Genomic DNA, 23,548 nt, shown 5'->3' with positions numbered 1-23,548 from the left:
CACACTTCAAGAATGTGACAGTTTACCTAGTCTGAGGAAGTGAGCTGTAGCTCACGAAAGCTTATGCTCTAATAAATTGGTTAGTCTCTAAGGTGCCACAAGTCCTCCTTTTCAGTTTACCTAGTATTAATCTAAATTCCATTACATACACTGCTGCTGACTTGTCTGATGGTAGGGCATCCAGTCTCACTAAGCTGCAGCATCTTACCCAATTAAGAATAAAGACACAGTCAAGCTTGCACAGTACATGAACATGTGACAGACTAACTGCCCCACCCACTTTCAACTTCCACAAAGATGCTGAATGTAACTTAGTTAGGCTATTTTCTATTTTGGGATGGAAAAGGCTCCACTACTGATAGTGGGAGTTAAACAAGCGAAGTGAATCAATATCCTAGCTTATAAAATGGTGAGACTACACAGCAACTGTCAGTTTCCTAGTCTTAGTACCAGTGAAATAAAACTGTAGTAAGCCATACCAGTTCCAGCTGTTTAATTGCAGTATGCTAACAGGAGCTTTCAGCACAAGCCTTTATGTAATAAGATTCCTTAAGAGTCACTCTGAAGCCTGGAATGGCTGTAGAGGCAGGGTGAGGCAACCAAAACAGCTACAAGCATGGCTCAGGGCATTTTGGTTAGAACAGCACCAGATTGAATCATCACTGGGTCTTACAGTAGGCTATTGTTCAATTTTTGAATTCTCACCCCTTTTGATTTTAAATTGTACATCCCTGCAGTACACAGCTATATTAAGGCGTATATCCATGCCATGCCAAGAGTCCAGTTACCATGCTGTCTTGATAGCTAATTCATGCAAAGGTCATTGGTTGTATGAGGGAGAGTGCACAGCTGGTGGAGTACTTGGCTCAACTCCACAGTTCTTCAAAACCACCTCATTCACCTGCACACATGAACACAGATCTTCCACATACGCACTGTGTATGTATCACTTTGAAAAACCAAGGATCTCTGACTCAGTGTGAAAGGATGGAAACAGCTATGAACATGACTGGGAGCATTTTCCTTTAGAATAACGCCAGGTTCGATCACTGGGCCCTGTGAGAGCCGGATAGAGGCCAAAGGGTCTGTGGCGGTTGGAATGCGACAGTTGATCAGAGGAGGTGGGAGTTAACAGCTATGTGGGGTGACTGAGCTGCTTGTGCCTACAGCCAGGGGGCAGCTCTGTGCACAGGCTTTGGGGACCATGTACAAACAGCAACATGGCTCACTACAGCACAGAACAAGAGCCCCAAGATACTACCTAGATATGTAGCTTTACTGCTGCTCTATATGGTTTTCTGTTCACTGGTATGTCATAACTATAAAGGGAAGGGTAAACACCTTCAAAATCCCTCCTGGCCAGAGGAAAAACCCCTTTCACTTGTAAAGGGTTAAGAAGCTAGGATACCCTCGCTGGCATCTGACCAAAATGACCAATGAGGAGACAAGATACTTTCAAAGCTGGAGGGGGGGAGAAACAAAGGTTCTGTCTGTTGTTTTTGCCAGGTACAGAAAAGGAATGGAGTCTTAGAACTTAGTAAGTAATCTAGCTAGATATGCCTTAGATTCTGTTTTGTTTAAATGGCTGAGAAAATAAGCTGTGCTGGAGGGAATGTATATTCCTGTTTTTGTGTCTTTTTGTAACTTAAGGTTTTGCCTAGAGGGATTCTCTATGTTTTGAATCTGATTACCCTGTAAGGTAGTTACCATCCTGATTTTACAGAGGTGATTCTTTTATCTTTAATTAAAATTATTCTTTTAAGAACCTGATTGATTTTTCATTGTTCTTAAGATCCGAGGGTTTGGGTCTGTGTTCACCTGTACAATTTGGTGAGGATTTTTATCAAGCCTTCCCCAGGAAAGGGGGTGTACAGTTTGGGAGGAAAGACGTTTCCAAGCAGGATCTTTCCCTGTTATATATTTGTTAAGAGGCTTGGTGGTGGCAGCAATAAAGTCCAAGGGCAAAAGGTAAAATAGTTTGTACCTTAGGGAAGTTCTAACCTAAGCTGCTAAAAATAAGCTTAGGGGGTTTTCCATGCAGGTCCCCACATCTGTACCCTAGAGTTCAGAGTTAGGAAGGAACCTTGACAGGTATATGCTGCTTTATGGTAGCATGTTTACTGGTGTGATGTTGGGAAAACAGTACACAGGCACACTGGTGTGAAGGCCTACCACAAATACTGAAGTTACCTGGTCCAAGAATTAGACAAGTGAATAGTTTCCATACATACCTATATATGGGAGCACTATTACCAGTACTGATCTAAGCTTTGACCATACCCACTGCCAGGAAAGAAAGCTACGCTCACTGGTCACAGCAACCCTAAGGAAAAATTAACCAGATACAGAGCACAGATGGTGGATTACCTGAGCCACCTGATACACCTGTACAACAGCATAGGCTTTCATCTACTAGTTATCCAAGTAAAGGTTTTGTGTAAACAATACAGAAAGCAGGGAGCAGCTTTGAATAGTTAGATCACTACTGGCTTGTGAAAGCCTTTAGGTATTAACTTTCAAAGCACTAAGATCGCTGCATGAAAAACACGCTACAAAAAGGTGGTCAGTGTCATTCCAATTTTTTACAGATGGGGAAACTGAGGGACAGTGATGGAACCAACTTACCCAAGGTCACCCAGCAGGCCAGTGGTAGAGCTAGGCATAGAAGCCACAGTTCTTGTCTGTGCAGTTTTTGGTGTTTGTTTTTTTAAGAGGGCCTAATGGATTTAGACAGATGTAGCCTTCTGCATTTGTTTGGTTTAGCTTAAGTTAACTCAGTTTTGTGCTGAGTATGACTACCCCTTAATGGAACTGTGCAGGAAAAAATAAATGAACTCCAAAACAAATAACATTTGCTCTGTTTATTGAATGGTTGAAACACATGAGTAATAAAAATGGAGTATGGTTAAGTGCCAGTTATTGGTCCACTTTTACCACCAAAAACAGGTGTTTGAACAGCTACAGCTAGTAACATACATGGAAAGAATTAGAAGCATCATAATGTAAGCTTCTACAGTATATTACTTTAAGCACCCAGACTATTTTCTATATTTGTAGTTTCCTAACTGTATAGACCAACCACACCAGTGTTCTTACCTATCATCTCTCTGCAGTCCTTTTAAATGCAGCAGTGAGCTGATAAGATCTACACCAAGCCTCATTTTGGCTATGGTTCATGGTGGTGGCTGGAATGTAAAAAAACCCAAATACTGTTTCAACCAGAATTGTTCTTGTGGAACTATTCCAATTTGAAGGCTTTACATAAATAGCGCTATAATCTGTTTTTCCCTGAACACTACATGTGCCATTACAAATATTTATATCAAACATTTACATCTGGTTCATAATATACAACACAGCTTAACAATAGTTTCTAAACCTCCAGTGTAAAAAGTTTAAATCAGAAAGTTGCTATCATTTCAGTGCATTTTTTTCACATATTTATTCACAAGGAATACAGGGTATTATTTCTAAAATTCATTTTGTGTTACCAAAATGGAATGAAGGTATATAGTTTAGTAATAATTAGGTCATGGTTTTATAGCAGGCTGTAGATTCACCTTTGTAAATCCACTCTGGTAGTACTACTCACATCTAAAGAGAGCCAAAAGGAAAACACAAGGAACCATTAGAGAAATAAAAGCACCTTTAAAGACAGTCCACATTTAACCATGCCAAAATATTATTTTAACACACTTCAGAAGTGGCCATACTCCTTTCCCCGGAATGAAGTTCAATCCATTCTTATCTTCTGATTTGTCATCCTGTAAATAATGCTGTCATAGCCAGGATCCATGTTCCAGAGGTTGTAGGAAATTACAATCACAGCTAATGCAAGGCCTATCATGAGCCACAGAACTATGTTGAAGACCACAGCATAGTTGAAGTTGTATGAATACCCTAGGTTATATGAGGTGCTCTGCAGTGAAAGAAGGAAAGTATGGTTTAAAGAAGTGAGACATCTGGAGGCCAGCAGTCACAATGCTCCTGAAGTCAGCCTTCATGCAGAACACATTTCTGATTATACTAACATTCAGACTGTCCAACCAAGAGATGGATATTTTGCACAGGCAACTCCGGAGTTACTGGCACTAAATACTAATGCACTTAAGTGACTGGCATCATAAATGGATACAAGGTCATTTCACTTACTATGTTTGTTCATCATACCTAGTGTCTAAGCCACTAAAAGTTGAAAAGGTTGCTACAGTATCAAGTCAATATTCTAGTTCTGCAAAATGGAGTGATACACACGTTCACATTTTTAATAATTAATCTGCAGAACAGGGGTTTAAAGCACATTCACTACCTGTGCAGTCTGGAGAATGGATCGACTCTTCCTCACAAGGGGAGTATCAAATGTCTTTGCAGTCACCACCTCTACCACGGCATTCCCACCATAGAGATTATACATCTCATCTGCAAACTGAAAGATCAACAACAGTTTAGTTTCAGATATATGCAATAGTTACTAAATCTGACACTCTTGTAACAGAAGATGCACCAACACAGAAGATCTGAACAATCTGGAGAAATCATGGAAGTCTCCAATGATTTGAGTCTGCGAATGAATGCCAACTGTTAGCTAGTTTAGACCATCTCTTTACAGACCACTGGTCACTTGTCCAGGATCCTAAGAGCTGCTTACTGACCTCCTCTGGATACATGTGCTCTGATATGAAAGCTGCTATATCCCATTACACATACTCTGGGTCATTTTATTTCCCCAGTTCTGTACTTAATTTAAGATTCCTACCGGAGAGCAATTCTGATCAAATGTGAACATCTGACACACACTGGACTGCTGTATATGAACGGAATATTTTACAGGAGAGATGTTTAACTTAGTGAATTAAGAATCTAGTATTTTGCCTCACTATATTTTGGCATCAGACTTTGGATACTAGCAAGATGGAGTTGTCTCAGTTCTTGATGGACATTTGTTTAGATAAAATCAACAACTGGCAGCCTGCTCAGGAAAGGAATGAAACAGCAGGTATTTGGGAAACTTGGAAATGGTAGAGCTGCTCAAGGTGGGAAAAAACACACAGCACCTGACCACACTGTACTGAGCTAGAGCTATTTCCTTCACATTTTCAGCCAGGTTAAGAAAGAAATGCCTATAAACAACGTCTCTGTTTTTAAACCAACTCATCAGGACATACTGATTTACACATTTGTTAATATCACCCTCCGACTCCTACACGAACAGCTCTGACCTGCCAAAAAGTCCCTCCAATACCTTTCTAGCCGAGGAGTGACCAAACTACAGAAGTTTGATTTGATAATTGACCGAGGGACTAGAGTTTACCCAACCAAGAGATGGTGAGGCCAACACAAAAATGGCAATTCACACCAGAATGCTGTATGACCAATGAATATTGATGTTCAGCTGTCTTGTGAATATAAAACCAGTACTGTTTAATTAGAATTGTTATTCCAACAGACTTTACAGAACAGTATTTATGGCAGATCTCCTTTTACCTTTTGCAGGGAATCAGCAAGAATCTGAGAGGCATCCTTGAATTGCTGAGAATCTTCCCCATAGCGTTTCCCAATCTCTTCCAAGCCAGCCAGTTCCAGTGAATACAGATCTGGGGAGTGATCCTTTGCCAGATGCTTATGTCTAGACAGCTTAACGGGGCGGGGGGGGGGGGGGAGGAAGTGAACCACAGGGAAAAAATGGGTTAGTTTAAATACTCAGTCCAATGAGATTTAATCACTGATTGAGACCGCTTCATTTTTGTCTGACATATTCCATGCAGACTTGGAATTTTGCCAGAACTTGCCATCTTGGATCAGAGAAGTGGCTGTAGCTGGCTCTATTGTCTTCAAAAGGGGAGGCAGGGTAGCAAGTGCCTGGGTAAACTTATGCCAGAGATTGTTTTAAAAAGAGGCACATGCAACAAGAGTTACAGTTCCACTGAAAGGGTCTCATCCATAAACTTAAGGAACGCCTACGGATTTATGTCAAAATCCTGATTCTAATATTGCTGTAGTAAGTAGAGAGTTTGCATAATAGCATGAAAAAAAATGCATAAATTCAATGGATGCCCGTGGTTTCCTGTGCTACTAAATTGACCTTTGCTGTGAATTTTATTAATATGAAGTTTATTTTTTCTGCTGTCCAGCTATATAAGCAGTATTTCTTCAAGATGTGAAATCTCAGGTATTTGACTGCCCCCCCACCACCAATCACCACAGAATCCAAGCACCTCATAATCGTTAATGAATGTACCCCCGTGACCCTTATGAGCTAGGAAAGTCCTATTATCCCCATTTTGCATCTGGGAAGTGGAGACAGACTATGTGACCTGCCCAAAGTTACACAATCTGTGGGAGAACAGGGAATTGAACCTGCCTCTATCATCACTGCATTTTTTTTAACCTCGTTTCTGGTCTTTGGTATATTGGCAAGTCCTCATACACGTTAAGGCCAAAAGGGACCATCACGATCATCTAGTCTCACCTCCTGCATATTGCAGGACATAACCTCATGCACCCATTACTACAATAGACCCCTAACCTCTGGCTGAGTTACTGAAGTGCTCAAATCATGATTTAAAGACTTCAAGTTACAGAGAATCCACCATTTACACTAGTTTAAACTGCAAGTGACCTAGGCCCCATAGTAAGGCAACCTCCCTCCCACAGTGTCTGCCAATCTGACTCAGGGGAAAATTCCTTCCCAATCCCAAATATGGTGATCAGTTAGACCCTGAGCATGTTGGGAAGACCTACCAGCCAGACTCAAGAGCCCTGTAGCAACTCAAGAGCCCTCCCCATCTAGTGTCCCATCACCAGCCACTGGAGATATCTGCTGCTAGCAGTCACAGATCGGCCAAATGCCATTGTAGGCTGTCTCATCATGCCATCCCCTCCATAAATGTATCAAGCTCAGTCTTGAACCCAGTTAGGTTTTTTGCCCCCACTGCTCTCCTTGGAAGGCTGTTCCAGAACTTCACTACTCGGATCGTTAGAAACCTTCATCTAATTTCAAGCCTAAACTTATTGATAGCCAGTTTATATCTATTTATTCTTGTGTCAACATTGGTGCTTATCTTAAATAACTCATCGGCCTCCCTGGTACTTCTCTCTCTGATGTATTTACAGAGAGCAATTGTATCTCTCCTCGGCCTTCTTTTTGTTAGGCTAAACAAGTCATGCTCTTTGAATCTCCTCTTGTAAGGTAGGTTCTCCATTCCTCTGATCATCCTAGTAGCCCTTCTATGAACCTGTTCCAGTTTGAATTAATCTTTCTTAAACAAGAGACCAGAATTGCACACAGTATTCCAGATTAGGAGTCTCACCAGTGCCTTGTACAATGGTACTAACACTTCCCTGTCTCTACTGGAAATACCTCGCCTGATGTATCCTAGGACTGTATAGCCTTTTTCACAGCTGCATCACAGTGGCAGCTCGTAGTTAGACCCAGGTGTATTGGTTGATCACAGGCTCTCTCCTTCTCTATCATTTCCAACTGATATATCCCTAGTTTCGTGAAAAAATTCTTGTTGTCTTAGTCCCTAAGCGCATGACTTTGCACTATTAGATTTCCATCCCATTTCTATTCTCCAGTTTTCAAGATCATCCAGATTTTTTGATTGATATTCCTATAACTCCTCCATATTGGCAGTACCTCCCAACTTTGTGATATCTGCAAATTTTATTAGTACACTTCCACTTTGTGTGACAAGGTTATTAATAAAAATGTTAAATACAATTAGTCTCAAGACCAATTCCTGAAGAACTCCACTAGTAACCTCCCTCTAGCCTGACAGTTCATCTTTCGGTATGACCCTTTGTAGTCTCCCCTTTAACCAGTTCCTTATCCACCTTTCAATTCTCTCATTAATCCCCATCTACTCCAATTTAACCAATAATTTCTCATGTAGAACTCTATCAAAAGCCTTACTGAGAACCAGGTAGATTAGCTCTATTGCATTTCTTTTTTAAAATGATCAGTTCTCTTCTCAAAGAAGGAGATCACGTTAGTCTGGCATGATCTACCTTTTGTAAAACCATCTTGTATTTTATTCCAGTTATTGTTCACCTCTATGTCCTTAACTAATTTCTCTTTCAAAGTTTGTTCCAAGCCCTTGCATACAATTGAGGTCAAACTAACAGGCCTGTAGTTTTCCAGATATTTTTAAGAAAGGAAAACATTAGGTATTATATTAGTAATTCTCCAATCATAGGGTATGACCCTCAAGTTTACAGATTCATTAAAAACCCTTATTATTGGACTTGCAATTTCATGTGCCACTTCCTTTAATATTCTTGGATGGAGATTATCCTGGCCCATGATTAAATCCCACTAAGCTGTTTGAGTATGACTTCCACCTCAAATATGGTCATTTCTATTTTCATATCCTCATTTCCACTAGCCAACCTCCCACTATCCCTAAGCTTCTCATCAGCTTTATTAAAAATGGAGGCAAAGTATTTGTTTAGGTGTTGAGCCATGCCTAGATTATCTTTCATCTCCATCCCATCATCAGTGTTTAGCAGTCCCACTTCTTTCCTTGTTTTCTTTATTTATATGGCTACAGAACCTTTTACTATTGGTTTTAATTCCTTTTGCAAAGTCCAACGCTGCTTGGCTTTTGACAGTTCTCACTTTATCCCTACACTTTCTGACCTCCAAGAAGTAGTTTTCCTTGCTCATCCCTCCCATCCCATGCAGGCTTGCTGCTTTCTCTTAAGTCACCTGTTTGAGAAGCTTGCTCATCCAGCTTGGTCTGAAATCCTTCCCTATAAATGTTTTCCCTTTGCCTGGGATGCTGGCTACAGATAGCTTCTGCAGCTTTGACTAGATGACCTCTCAAGGTACCTTCCAGTCCTATGATTCTATAACAACTCTGTATTGAAATTTAACCCACATAGCCAGCTATGGCTTTTGACTACTGGTTGTGGAAACATGCACTAAAGCAGCAATATCCAACCTCTTCACCTAGAGATTTCATTTCAAGAAGGTCAAGGAGCCAATATCAGGTTCATATTCTCTAACCCTGTTCTACTCCTATTGCACCATTAGGCAGCATATAAAGAAAACAGGAACCAACCACAAAATCACCTGCTGGCGATTCCCCAGAAATGTTGGAAGGGAAAGCAGCAGCTCAGAGTGCCCCAACTCACACCAGGATTTTTGCAGGGGGACAAGAAATGATGCCACCTCCCCCATTTTAGTGGCAGAGCTGATTCAAAACACTTCAGTTTAGAAACTACAAGGTACATCTCTAAATACACACTTTATTAAGTCACTTTTGAAGGCCACAGTTCAAATCCCTAAGAACTACAAATGGTTCCTGGGAATGCAATTTGGATGTCACTGCCCTAGAGATCTTCACACATAGGATGACAGACTTTAAGAAAAGCGTCTTTCAAAATTCCCTCAATCATATATATAAGACATATAGAGTGTGTTTGAAAAGTTGTGCTCACCAAGCTGGAGATATCATGCAAGACTTGTAGTTCTGACAGAAAAAGCAGGTCAACCTAGGGGAGAGAGAGACAGGTATTTTCTGAATAGAAACTGAAGATGATGCAGCCTAATTTTGTTGCACATCTCAGCAGACTGCAGCTATAAGCAGTAGCTTTTTGTTACTGGATCTAACAATGCCCAATATCAATTAATCACCATCTTCTAGTACTTAAATATTGAAACTTGGGGGGAAACTTCCCCCTTGGACAACAAAGAGATGAAAAACAAATGAGCGTATTTCTTAAACTGAACTTAGAAAAGTAGATCAGAGGCAGTTTAATTAAAGCAGTATTCATTGGCCACTGTCTTACCTCATTGTTTCTGCTGAGGGAGTTGAGGGGAAGTGAACTGAGAATGGAGTTATCCTGGAAAAGGCGGTTCCGTAGCTGTCGCAGCGTGACGGAAAGGTCTTCAAATACAGAGTTTGCCTTTCCCACCATATAAACTCTCTGTAAGAACAGTCATTATGTAAATATGAACATAGTTCAGTTTTGGATTTTTCGAATTTCACAGATTAATTCCATTACACATGCATGTGCTTTTGTAATACAAGGTGGTCATACAGCCAAGAGGTTTAAGCATATCAGTTCCCAATTGTGTGGTTTAACTCTTATTTCAAATGGTTTAGGAGATGCATCAATACTCACTTCCTCACTGGGAGCCAACTGCAAGACTACAGGGGTTTCCTCAGAGAACAAGGTATGAATAGCATTTGCAACACTGTCAAGACTGAAAGGAACAGCCTGAAAAACAATAAAGCTCTAATAAGGAATTCTGGCCAAAATGGGGTTAAAGCAACATGTCCCAAGGAATTTCCATCCTTCTCTACAAGAACTGTGACTGTTTTGTACATTGATTACATACTTATGCTCAAACAGAGACATTTATACAACAGTCAGCATGCAACCAGCCTTAATTGATAAAAGTGCAACAGATGTGTCTGTGCATTGTGGGCATGATATCAGCATTTTAATACTTTCCCCAGAAATTTAGAAAAAGGGAATAATTTTAGCCTCCTTTGTTAAATACAAAATTAACCTCATTAAATTGTATTAAAAATGAAGATGCAAAATGGAAAGGAATGCATACTATTCACCCTACAGCTAAGATATTTTCTATAAAAGAAAACGCAAGCTTCATATGCTCATGTTACATCTACAAGGGGTGCTAGGAAATTCAGAGTAAGGGTTCCCAAAGCAACCTCACTGTGATAGAGTTCAAAAGTTCAACACTAGAAAATGTGACAAAATATAAACTGGGTAATTGTGTCAAGATAAAGACATTCCTTGAGGGATGTTGGAGAGGCACACGACTTATGAAGAGATAGCTGGACTAATTTAATAAATTAGTATTAGTTTTGTTCTCAAGAACAGCTTGACTTTGCAAAGTTTTAGTCACCCATTCACTTTTGATGACTGAGTAAAATATTAACTACTTCATCATTATGATAAAGGTGAAACAGGTTTTCTACCTACAATAAAACATTTCAGGAAGATTTTGCAAAGGTTGACTGCTCTTTTAGGAGTCTGTAGGGGTATGCAGAGTTGATTCGCTTTCACCCTCAAAAGGAAACATTTTCCAAAGCTGAGGAAAAATGAGTGAAATTGATTGGGAGGAATAGTTTAGACAGAGAAATGTGAATTAAAACTGACAGTTCTTAAAGAAGAGTTTATTAGATGGCCAAAAAGACATGATTCTACAATCAAGAACGAGGACAACTTTGGCTAAAAGCCCATCCTGGTTCAGTGGCACAGTGATGGCAACAGTTAGAAATTTAAAAGCAATACATAAGTGGAAAAAGGAGGAAATAGATATAAATTAGAAGTTATATGGTATAAAAAATTTGAGGGAAGGTAAAGACATTGGGGAAAAATCTGGCTGGCGAGGTTAAGAGCAATAAGAAATTAAAGCTCATTTGGAACAAAATAAATTCTAGCAATGGAATAAGCCCATTACTAGACAGATCGTTAAATTGTTAATGATGGTATAAGTAAAATAAATATTTCTGTTCTGTATTTGAAAGAAGCAGGATGTTGTACTCTTATCACATGAGGATGATGAAGTACTTTCCAGTCCATTAGTAATTAAGGAAAATGCTAAACAATCATCTACTAAGAATAAACAATTTGTAACCACCAAACCTAGATTATATGCACCCAAGAAGCCTGAAAGAGTTCACTGAGGAGATCTGGTTTGCTAATGTTAATTTTTAATAAATCTTGGAATACTGGGGAAATTCCAGAAAATTGGAAGAGGACTAATGTTGTGCCAATATTCAAAAAGGGCAAGCGGGATGACCTGGATAACTATATGCCAGTTAGCCTGACATCAATGCTGGTGAAAAGAATGGAAAAGCCAATACAGGGTTCAATTGATAAAGAATTAAAGACTAGGAATATAATTAATGCCAGTCAACTTGATTTTTATAGAAAATACATCTCAAACAAACCTGATTTCATTGTTTATTAACTTTATCAACCAAACTTGTAATTTCAACTATACATTTGTAATATACTTTGACTTAGTACCACATGACATTCTGAGTACTGATATTGTAAAGTGTCAATTTTAAAAAGTACATGCAAAATGGATTAAGAACCAGCTAACTGATCGATCTCTAATTGTCAACGGGGAAATCATCATTGAATGGGAGTGATTGTAATTGTGGCAGGATCAATACTAGGTCCAATGCTATTCAACATTTTTGTCAATGATCTGACAGTAAACATCAAAATCATTGCTGATAAAAGATGACACAAAGATTGTTGGAGTGGTAAATAATGTGAGGATAGGGTAGTCATACAGAGCAATCCACATTGCTTTGTATGCAGGGCCTATTCAAACAAGTGGCTTTTAATACAGTCAAATGCAAAGATATACATGTAGGAATAAGGTACGTGGGCAATACCTACAGAATGGGGGACTGCATCTTGGAAAGCAGGGACTCTGAAAATGATTTAGGATTCCTAGTGGACAAGCAATTCAATATGAGCTCCCAGTGCAATTCTGTGGCAAAATACGATTCTTAAATATATAAACAGGGGATTAGTTAGTAGGAATAGGGAGGTGATTTTACTTCTGCATATAGTATCGGTGAGACTAAAACTGGACGACTGTGTCCAGTTCTGGTGTCCACATTTTAAAAAGAATTTTGAAAGATTGTAGTGGGTTCAGAAACCCACAAAAATGATTGGAGGGCTGGAGAAAATGCTTTATAGTAAAAGACTTAAAGGGAACCTGTTTAATTTATCAAAAAAGATTGAGAGGTGAGTTAATTTCACTGTATAAGTATTTTCACATGGAGAAAACACCATGTATACTAAAGGGTTCTAATCTAGCAGAGAAAAGCATAACACGAACCAATGGCTGGAAGCTGTAGGTGGGCAAATTCAAATTGGATGTGAGGCACAAATTTTTAACAGTTACAGCAATTTAACATTGGAACAAACTACCAGTAGAAGTGGTGGCTCCTTCACTTCTTGATGTCATCAAAACAAGACTAGATGCCTTTCTGGAAGATGTGCTTTAGCCAAACACAAGTTACTGGACTCAATGCAAGGGTAACTGAGTGAAGTTTACCATCCTGTGATTTCCAGGTCAGACTTGATCTAACGGTCCCTTTTGGCCTTAATTCTTTGACTCCATGAAATATAAAAAGCATAACTGGTGAAAGGTTAGCTTGTGGGATTTTTTTCAAACACCAAGCAATACTTTCAGTATTAACAGAAGTAGGAGTAACACAGACACAAATACAAAAAATTGCAGATACTTACATTCTCAACAGGGTATGAAATTCCATCTTTAGGTATCACCAGCTTATCTACTCCCTTCACAGTCACCAGTACAGTAGCTCGAGGACGATGAAATATATCACCCACTGCAAGCCCAGGCCAGGAAAGGTCCTGGTAACAAATTTAAAAGCAAAAACTTTTGCTTAGCTCGAAATCAAATCAAACTATATCAAATGATTAATGTAGAGAATTTGCAGTGATATCAATGAATCTTTATAGGAGAACCCACTGGAAACTTAGTAGGGAGTCTAAAAGCTTGAAAGGATCTACCATCCCACAAAAGTGTGTTCCCCTTCCCCCATGGAAGTTTCTTTGTTAATTCTCTTAACAGCAGGCCATCCATAACATTATTGTAAGAAAAAGTGTCATTCACATACTGTACAATGTTGGCTTATTAAATGGCCTATGTGGCTACTGAACCAAGTTTCACAGTTGAGACTGCCACATTCCACAAGATTCACTGAGAGAGTCCATTTACGATGATATTAAAAGCAACTTCCCATGATTTGAGGGAAGTAGCAAGCTTCTCTAGTATGCAGGTAGCTGGAGGAATATTTTTATTCAAATACATGCTTTTTATAGACCAATAATATTTAGCCACAATGGAAAAATACATTGCCGGGATGTTTCTGGTACAACTATAAACAATAAAGGCTCATGATTCTGACATTTAAGTAGAAGTAATTAGGCTCTAAAGCAGTGGAAAGGTTTTGCAACACAGACAGATGCTTTGGCAACTTGTTAAGTGCAAGAGCTGGGTCTATTTTGCATGTAATTGTATATCTGCAGAAATTACATGAACATTGACCAGGGTATTTTTCAACCACAAAAAAGTTACTCAATACAGGTGTCAGTTTTACAAGACCAAGATAAATACACTTTAAAATTAACCATGTTTGCTATGACCTATATATTCCTTATAGGAGAAAGAGAAATTGATTGAGATCCCCATTAACTGAAAAAAAAGATTAGTTTTATCCCCCCCCTACAGGGAGAGAACGGCAGAAGGATTTGTTTTGGAGACCCCTATTTTAACATTTCAGCCTGTTCAGCAAATGGGGAAGTTCAAATCTTTTACGTGTTTCAGATTGCCCAATAACTTAACAGTGCATTAGTACACACTGTGATCACTTTTTAAAAAAAATTAAAGTTTGAATGCCAGAGGGTCTGAAGGGAGAACCCTAAAAATCCCCTACAGCGAAGTTTCTAATCTCCTAGATTATGATTCATATCAAGACCACAAATTAAGGCTCCAATCCCGCAATGAGCTCCCCACAGCTGCAGGAGTCTGCCTGTATGGAGTTTATTATGGGATCAAAGCCTTAATCATGATACACCTCTACCCCGATATAACGTGACCCGATAAAACACAAAATTGGAAATAACGCAGTAAAGCAGCACTCTGGGGCGCAGGGCTGCACGCTCCGGTGGATCAGCGCGTCTGGCTCCGACACGCTGTTCTGAGCAGTGTGTTAAGGGTGCTGGGCCCGAGCTCAGGGGTTGGATAAGGGGCAGAGGGTCTTGGGGGGCAATCAGGGGACAGAGGGGTGGATGGTTTGGAGGTTCTAGGGGCAGGGCGGTCAGGGGCATTGGATAGGGCATGGGAGTCCCATTGGGCCTGTCAGGGGGTGTGGGTGTGGTTCGGGGCAGGGGCAGTCAGGGGACAGAGGGATTGGGGGGGTCCTCTGGATGGAGCGGTCAGGGACAAGGAGCAGGGGGGCTCAGATGGGGTGGGGTCTTGGGAGGGGGCAGTCAGGGGACAAAGAGCAGGGGGGGGTTGGATGGGTCAGAGGTTCTAAGCAGTCACTCAGGGGCAGAAAATGACTATTAATCATGGAAATGTTTGAGGCCAAAGCAAGTTCAATATAATGCAATTTCACCTATAACACGGTTAGATTTTTTGGCTCCCAAGGACTGCGTTATATCGGGTAGAGGTGTACTTGATATCTACTTTCACTTTGTGTGTTTGTTTTTCTGGGTGGAGGAATAGTTAGCTGTAACACAATTTGAAGGGTTCTCCCCTTCCCCACACTCTTCTAACATTTTGTTCTTTATGTGTATGGGGGGAGGGGGGAGCCTGCTAGATCTGGACAGTCCGAAGGGCCCGAAGTTAAGCAGGGACCACTTAGCTTAGAAGAAGGAATAGACTGCTGAACAGAATAAGTTTTCCATTTCATATCACAGATACCCCAGGAAAAGCAGCGTGGTGAAAATCATGTTGCCTAGTTGGCCAAAAAGCATTTGATTTTACCTTGTGCCTCAAGCGGATGTTCAGCGCATGTAGTACATAATCAGTCCTGCTCTATTTAATGGAGAAACTACTAAAACTATTCTTAAGAAGTTCTGCTCTTAGTTTCAAGACAGCAAGTGTAGTTACCTGTTAAAAGGTATTTTCATAGTCCAAAAGATAGCACACAAGAGGCCCTGTAGACATTTTATTATTAATCATTTATATTGTAGTTAGCCCTTTAATTACAGTTTCACTGTAGAGAAGGAAGAACACAAGTTAGATTCCCAAGGTTTCTGAATTTCCTCTTAGTGGTCTGTTTTACTAGTTCCTACTTTATTTCCAGCACATTTTATAACATCTGTGTACCACAACTACAACTGAAAGCTCTCAGAAACAACCAATCTGAATTTTACATTTTACAGCTTTTTCAAAATTAAACCTGAAACATACTTCTTCAACAGAAAAGCCCATGGATAATGCAGCTATGTCTGGGATCCGCTCCCCTGGTATTGGCCAACTTCCATCTCGGAAAATGACAGATTGGGGTGATCGTAAGACACTAAACTCATCACCGGAGACACCTAAAACAGAAACACTATTGACAGGCAAGTCTGGTAAAGCATGAGTTTTTTAAAACCCTGTGAAGCAGATGTGTATTGCAACAACCTCTTCTTGATTCTTATCCTTCCAGTGCACATATCTACCAAGTCAAGAGAGAGAGTTAAAGAGAGCCATAAATTTCAATGTATTAGGATGCAATGGAAAATTCCAGCACAGTTATGTATAGACAAACTGAGGTATTAAACTAAATCAAGGCACAAAAGCATGAAAGAGGTTCTATTAGTAAATTTTTCAATTAGTTATACCATTTTGACCTTGGGGAAAGAGGGGAATGCTCCAAAACCTGATTCTGGATCATAAATTCCAGGCAGGTGTTGACAGTAAATATAAGCCATGATATGACATTCATACCAACTGAACAAAGCATGTCTCAAGAATTTCAATTTGTTGCTCTCAAAACAATGACAGGCAGAAGAACAGAGGAACAGGTCAACCTATAGTTGTTTGCCAAAAATTCAAGCACTTTTTTATTGATGGCAGCTCATCCTGCTGAACAGCTGCAGTTTTAATAGAGTAAGGACCCTCATTTCTAAGGACTATTTTTCTGGATCAATATGGGTGGGGGCAATTTACAGACTAACAATAATAATACTGGTAGCCTGTCAGCCTTAACATGTTTTTTTACTACTTTACAGGCTACAAGACACTCACACAATTTACTCTGGACAATTTGGCTTACATATGGTATCTGATTTAGAGCTTTTTCTTTTTTAGACCCAATTTTCCTTGCTGGGTTGACAGGCACAAACAGTTAAGTTACTTGCTCAAGGTCACAGTGAGCAAAACTGCATTTAAACTCAGGAGCCAACCGTCTTTCCAGCTATGCTATAATCATTTGACCAAAAATGACTCATTGGGCTACAAGTTCCATGAAGCCTTGGAACACAATTTTGAATTACAATTCATCAAGCATATTCCTACCAAACACTGAAGGGTAACGTAATCATAAGGAAAGGAGGACTTGTGGCACCTTAGAGACTAACAAATTTATTTGAGCATAAGCTTTCGTGAGCTACAATGTTAGTCTGTAAGGTGCCACAAGTCCTCCTTTTCTGTTTGCAGATACAGACTAACACGGCTGCTACTCTGAAATGTTTCAGAGTAACAGCCGTGTTAGTCTGTATTCGCAAAAAGAAAAGGAATACAAGGTGCCACAAGTATTCCTTACTCTGAAACGTAATCATAAGGAGTCACCTTATGGGTCAGGTAGTAACTTTTTCCAAGACCAGAAAGTTCTGGCATTAACCACAACTGACACTTTGGGTCACACCCTAGGACACGGATGTCCAACTTGTGGCCTCCAAGGGCAGCTGTGTGAAAGGAGAAGGCCTGTGTTCCACAACTGTTCAACTTTTTGAACCAACCCCATTGGTCCGCCAATGAGGTAGGGGTACTGCCTCCCCCGCAGCACCTCCGAGGCGAGCAGGGCAGGCTCCCAGCAGCAGCTGCTGCAGAAACGGGTTGGGGCACCGATTCCTCGGGCGATGAAGCTGCTGAGGCTCTGGGAACTTGGGGACACCGCCAGGCTCCGGGCTGCACCGGCGCGTGGATGCGGCTACCCGGGCTCGCTCTGCGGCGCAGCCACACCCGGCAGCAGAGTCCGCCGCGGGTCACCCGCGGGGAGCGGCCCTTCGGCCGTGACAGCGACCGGGCACGCGCCCGCCTTCCCCCGGGAAGCGCCGATCTGCCCGCAACGGCCACCGCCGGCGCTGCCCAGTGACAGGGCCGCGGACCCCGAGGGGAAGTCACGGGAGCGGCCCGGGCTGATCCCCCCGGCCCCGTCCGTCAGCGGGAGCCGCGCAGCGACTCAGCGTCACCCGCCCCGCGCGGGCCGGATCCTGTCGGGCAGCGCCCGAGCCAGAGCGTCACGAGACCCAGGCAGCAAAGCGGCACGAGCCCCCCGGCTCCGCCTCGCGGCCGCCCCCGAGCTCGGGCGCCGGAGGCTGCTCACGAGGGAGCGGGCGGCTGTTGAGCCGCTCGTTAGCCTCGGTGACCGCCGCTGCCGCCGCCGCCGCCTCTCCCCGGGCCGAGCTGGGGCGAGCGCGCCCCTCGGCACCCGCGGGAGGAAGGAGCTGGGGCCCCGCGCTCTGCCAACCCCCGGCGCTTACCAGCCAGGAACGCCGCCGCCAGGGCCCAGAGCATCATCCCCGCCCGCCCCATCCCTGCACAGCCACGGCCCGACACCTCGGAGACTGGGACGGAGCGACGCCCGGGCCGCACACACTGAGTCCCACAAACCCCGCCCTCCCAAGAATGCTGACTGACAGTCCCGCTAGCCACTCACAGAGCGCCCATCTGGCAGGTCCGAGGGGCAAGGGGTGGGACTATGTTCTGAGTGACAGGGGAACTGACCACTCATCGTGTGAGGGGTCTCTTCCTCTCCCCTTCCACCCTCTCCCAGTGCGTCACTGCCCCGGAACTGACCGGCCAGTCCCTAGTCCGGGCAGGAGGCGGGGCTTTTTCTTGAGTGATACCCAGCCTGGCCGCTCACCGCGTGAGGGATCGCAGCATAGAGGCCTCGTTGCCGTCGAGGGGGGGGGAAAGGGGCGGGGTCACTCCAGCAGCAGGTGGGGTCTACTCATAAATGGCAAGTAGTGTGACCACTCACAGTGCCGGAGATCTACCCCCTCCCAACCCCCAGCCCCACTGTGCCCACTCCTATCCCACGTGACCACTTGTGCAAGAGGCGGGGCCTGGCCGGGATGTGGGCGGGGCATCTACCTGATTGACAGTTAAGTTAACCATTCACCGTGTAAGGGGTCGCTGCTCCACCCTCTTCCACACATAGATGGGGAGACAGGCCCAGCTGCCTTGGTGGTTCTGTGTGGCCAAGCTGGCTGCTCCTGGTGCAGGTGAGGGCTGCCATGTGTTTATAATTATTGTGTCAAGCCAGGGTGTGTGGTAGCACCCCTGGTCCAAGCACCACTGGCAGAGCATGGCGGCCCCTTCCCCACCTCGCTATAGAGACTGCTCTGAGAGCAGGGTCTCTCCCGCCCTGGCTGTGTGCCTCAGTGACTCCCTGCTCACCCCAGAGTGATGTGCGTGACACTTGCTTTGCTGCCGCTCTGACCCCTGCCCTGCAATGCTGCCCCTGGGGCCAGAGGGCATGGGGTAGCTGGTGTGTGGTGCACTCGGCCTGACGGCAGTGAAGGTTGGCGGGAGCCTGCCAGTGGCTCCCAGCCTTCTTCAGAGTGGTGTCAGCCTTTGCTGGTAGCCATACTGCCACCCTTGAGGCTGCTGCTGGTTCTTGTTGGTAACAGGAACATGCTGTTGGGTACTTATGCCCTGCTTCTGTGTGTTGTTCATAACAGCTGTAGCAAAAGCTCCCAAAGACCGTGGCCCTGGCAGGGATTTCCTTACCCCTCCTCAACTCCCTCATCTCCCCCTGCCCAAGTAATCAATTAGCTACATGTAGTGTTGCTAGTTTAGTTGTTTTCCAACTAGATTTAGTTGTTTTAATTTTTTTCTAGTGGGGGGGAATTCCATTTAGTTTTTTATTAGAAATTTAAATTGAAAATGAAACATTAATACTATGGTGAACATACAATCACATTTTGCCTGGGACAGTTCCTTTTTAAAGCGCTGTCCTGGCTATCCCAATTTTTTTGGCAAAAGCAGGGTGCAGAGGAACATGTGAGGGTGAGTGGTGATGGCAGCCCTGTGCAAAGGGGAGGTAGGGGCCCCAGCCTCACATAGGTGGCAGGCAGGAGTTGGGCAAGCAGCTCAGGCCAGGGTCGCTCAGGCTAGCCCCATTTGGTGTTCCATTTTCCCTTTGGGAAATATGGTCTCACTAATACACACTTTAAAGCATATATATGATAAAATACTTGTACCTGAAAAACCATAATAGGTTTGAAAGGTATGAACAATGACTTGCTTCCTTGCACAGCTGTGTTTTTTATGACAATATCAGCAAATTCATTTTGGCGATGTTGGCTGACCTAATGCTTACAAATCATCATTTGAAATTAAGGTCTGAATGAGCTCTCCCCTGATGGCTAGTGATGAGCTGGGGGGAAAAGTCTTCAGGACCAGACTGTAATTAAATGAACACACCTACTCTGCCTAGGTATCCAGCAGGCAGAGCTGTGTTGCCCAAATGATCAGTTTTGGCTGGTGTTGGGTTACAAATCACTTTTTGCTTTCCACAAGTTACACTTAGTATAACTTTTTATTAGTGATGTATCTGAATATTTGGATGCTAATATTTAAACTGTATTATTAAATTTATTAACCTTAATTTGGGATATTGCAGATTATGTACTATATGTATTTTATAACTTTTTAAACCAAACTTTGTACTTTTGAATAATTTAAGCATTATACCCAAATGAATGAAACTATTTCTTTAACCTGTGTATTAGTTAATTTTAGCATTAGCTTTAATAAATAAATTTAAATAGAATGCAGGGGTAATAAAATGTGGTTATCCTTATTGTATGAGTAAAGGGCAGCAAAACTGTATTTAGCCTGTCCTGTTTGTGGGGGTCACCCTCAATTGAACTGAACTCACTAAGCAGGGTGTTCAGATGCCAGATCCCCGTTGAGAGTGAGGATAGGTGTTTTGTCTGGTGGTGTGGGCTCTGCCTAAGGCACCACTGGTTACAGGCACCATTTGACTCCCCCTTGCTCCTGTTTAAAGATGGAGCTGATTAGACTCCATTGAGAGTCTTTTATTAGAGCTGAAATTACTGCTAACCACGTCTAAGTGCTTAGGCCTGCTCTGGGACAGGGTTTCGGTGGACCATGCTGCCTAGCCTGCACGAGCAGTGAGGTTGCCCCACTGAGAGCTGAAATCATTGGGAGCTGGGTGGAACCTCAAGAGGCCAACTCTCAGAGGTCACAGTAGAGAGGCAGGTGGCAGCGGAAGGTGGTTGTCAGGATTCTCTCCCCACTCTGGGGAACAGATGTGGGGACCTGCATGAAAGACCCCCTAAGCATAGTTCTACCAGTTTAGGTTAAAAACTTCCCCAAGGCGCACATTCTTCCTTGTCCTTGGGCGGTATCGCTGCCACCACCAAGTGAGTTAGACAAAGATTCAGAAAAAGGACAACTTGGAGTTTCTATTTCCCTGAAATATCCCCCCCTACCCCTTCACCCCCTTTCCTGGGGAGGATTGAGAATAATATACCAACCAAAAAGGTAATCAAGGTGAGGTGAGCACAGACCAGACCTTTGGGTTTTTAGGACACTGAAAACCAAGCAGATTCTCAAAAACAGAATTTTATTATAAAGAAAAAAGTAAAAGAAGCACCTCTGTAAAATCAGGATGGAAGGTAATTTTACAAGGTAATGAGATTTAAAACACAGAGAATTCCCCTCTAGGCAAAACTTTAAAGTTACAGAAAACCAGGAATAAACCTCCCCCTTAGCATAGGGAAAATTCACAAGCTAAGACAAAAGATAATCTAATGCCTTTCCTTCTTATTACTTACAATTTGTAATCTTAGATGCTTATTTCAGGTAGGATATGTGTTTTTTCCTGCCCTGGTCTCTCTTTGTTCCAGAGAGAACAACAAAAGACCCCACAAACAAAACCTCCCCCCATAGATTTGAAAGGATCTTCTTCCCTTATTGGTCCTTTTGGTCAGGTGCCAACCAGGTTATTTGAGCTTCTTAACCCCTTACAGGAAAAGGAGGTATTTTATGCTACCCTTAGCTGTATGTTTATTACAGTGGTGATGCAGGGCCTTTGGTGATGGAGCAGATGATGGAATGGTGGCATGAAGAACAACAGCAGATGGAGGAACGAGCAAGTTCCCAACCCCCCGAACCCCTCGGGGTGGGAGGTGCATTCATGTGAAAGCATCTCTATACCCTGGGTCTCCATTGACCAAGGACAACAACTGTGAGTGAGGAGGGGCACATTAAAGGAACATTTGTCTGTTGGACTATGTTTTAGTGACTTTGCTCCAGACTGCTAGACTTGTGACTGGGAAACATATAAATGTATGCTTCCTGGTAGGCCAAGTTTTTTAAAATGCATTATTTGCCAAGGTTGTTATCTCGCATCATTGCTCTCTTGAGAGGTCACTATCTTGGGGAATTTCTGTACTAAAGATTTTATTATTATATCATAATTTTTTCAAACGTCAATTTAAATTAAATACATTTTTGAAAATTTTTTTGTTTTGTTTTAGAAATCTTTTATGTGATTTGGTATAATTTGCATTATCATTATGTTAAATTTACAGTATCCTAAGAAAACATTTAATTTATTCATATCTGTTTCATAGTTGCAGGTCAAAGTGAAGATAAAAAGACCAAAAAAATTTCTTTCCACTGAAAGGCATCAGAAACGAACCAATATGAAGAACACACCAAGAATATACCAACACGTCAGCTGACTGTTCAAGTGCTGTATCTACATCTGAACAGCCCAAAGCACAAATAGTGCTATCTACTGAAGAAACAGTGTGTACACAACCTGAAGACAGTTCCCGATGTTTGTCAGTCAAAGTTTTCCCATTTATTGAAGTTACAGAAGATGGTTACTGGTGCACCTCTTGCAAAAAAGCTTATGAAGAAGAAAAGCTTCCCACTGCTACAACTGGTAAAACTGGAGGAGCTTGGTTTGCCAGACCAATCACCAAATTAATGCTGACAAACTACATGAAAAGGATACAAAATACCAAGCCTCTGGACTGCATCAACATGCAGAAAGCCCTATAAGCCAGTCTCTGTCAAAGCCAATCTTAAAAGTACTTAATGAGGCTGTTAAGAATGCTGGAGACACAACATAGTTTATGCAAACAAACATGGCTGTCAAATCATTCTTTCTGTTTAAGCAAGAGTTATGACACACTACAAACTGGAGCCAGGGCCGTCCTTACCCATACGCAAAGCACGCAGCTGCGTAGGGCACCACCAAATTTCCTAGTGCCCTGTGCAGCTGCATGCTGCTCCAGCCCCTGCTCCGGCTCTTCCCCAGACCCCAGACCCACTCCCACTCCCCTTTAGATTGCAGCCAGGCCTGACCCTGCACTCACTGCATGGTAAGTGGAGCGACCTGGCCCCAGCCTGCTCCGCTCCCCTGGCTCCCAGCCATGCTGCTGGCGACTGCCGGCGGTTACCCCCTCCCCACAAGCCTGGGAGCCAGGGGAGCAGAGCAGCCTGGGGCCCAAGGCCTCCGCGGGTGGGAGCGGGGGTTCTGGCCCCAGACCTCCGCGGGGTCACTGTGTGGGGCCCCAGGCCTCTGCGGGGCTGAACACTTCCTGCAGGAAGTGGAGTGACCCAGCCCAAGCGTGCTCCACTTCCCTGGCTCCCAGGCTTGGGGGGAGGGGGGAACCGCCCCTCAGCACTCACCGGCGGCGCAGCTGGGAGCCAGGGAAGCAGAGCAGGCTGGGGCCGGGTCACTCCACTTCCCACAGGAACTGGCCAGCCCCCGTTCCCCACGGAGGCCTGGGGCCAGCCCCCCCATGG

The 23,548-nt window shown here is 43.0% G+C and overlaps 1 protein-coding gene and 1 long non-coding RNA gene across 2 annotated transcripts; one reads left to right on the top strand and one right to left on the bottom strand.

Moving 5' to 3' along the window:
• Positions 1-2,846: 2,846 nt before the first annotated feature.
• On the bottom strand, positions 2,847-18,369 carry ATP6AP2 (ATPase H+ transporting accessory protein 2). The gene is made up of 9 exons (XM_073358497.1): positions 18,235-18,369; positions 15,956-16,086; positions 13,258-13,386; positions 10,132-10,227; positions 9,796-9,933; positions 9,445-9,498; positions 5,485-5,634; positions 4,310-4,426; positions 2,847-3,919 (listed from the first exon to the last, which is right to left on the bottom strand). Exons 1-9 carry the CDS (start codon positions 18,284-18,286, stop codon positions 3,734-3,736), a joined length of 1,053 nt encoding a protein of 350 aa, XP_073214598.1. The 5' UTR covers positions 18,287-18,369; the 3' UTR covers positions 2,847-3,733.
• A 540-nt stretch (positions 18,370-18,909) lies between these two features.
• LOC140905313 (uncharacterized) lies at positions 18,910-23,187 on the top strand. The gene is made up of 3 exons (XR_012156820.1): positions 18,910-18,978; positions 21,803-21,974; positions 22,363-23,187. It is a non-coding gene; the product is annotated as an uncharacterized lncRNA (long non-coding RNA).
• Positions 23,188-23,548: the final 361 nt, after the last annotated feature.

The sequence above is a fragment of the Lepidochelys kempii genome, chromosome 1 (genome assembly GCF_965140265.1).
Source record: "Lepidochelys kempii isolate rLepKem1 chromosome 1, rLepKem1.hap2, whole genome shotgun sequence".
NCBI classification, from domain to species: domain Eukaryota; kingdom Metazoa; phylum Chordata; order Testudines; family Cheloniidae; genus Lepidochelys; species Lepidochelys kempii.
The sequence above is the reverse complement of the archived record's forward strand: the minus strand, read 5'-3'. Positions and strand labels throughout refer to the sequence as shown.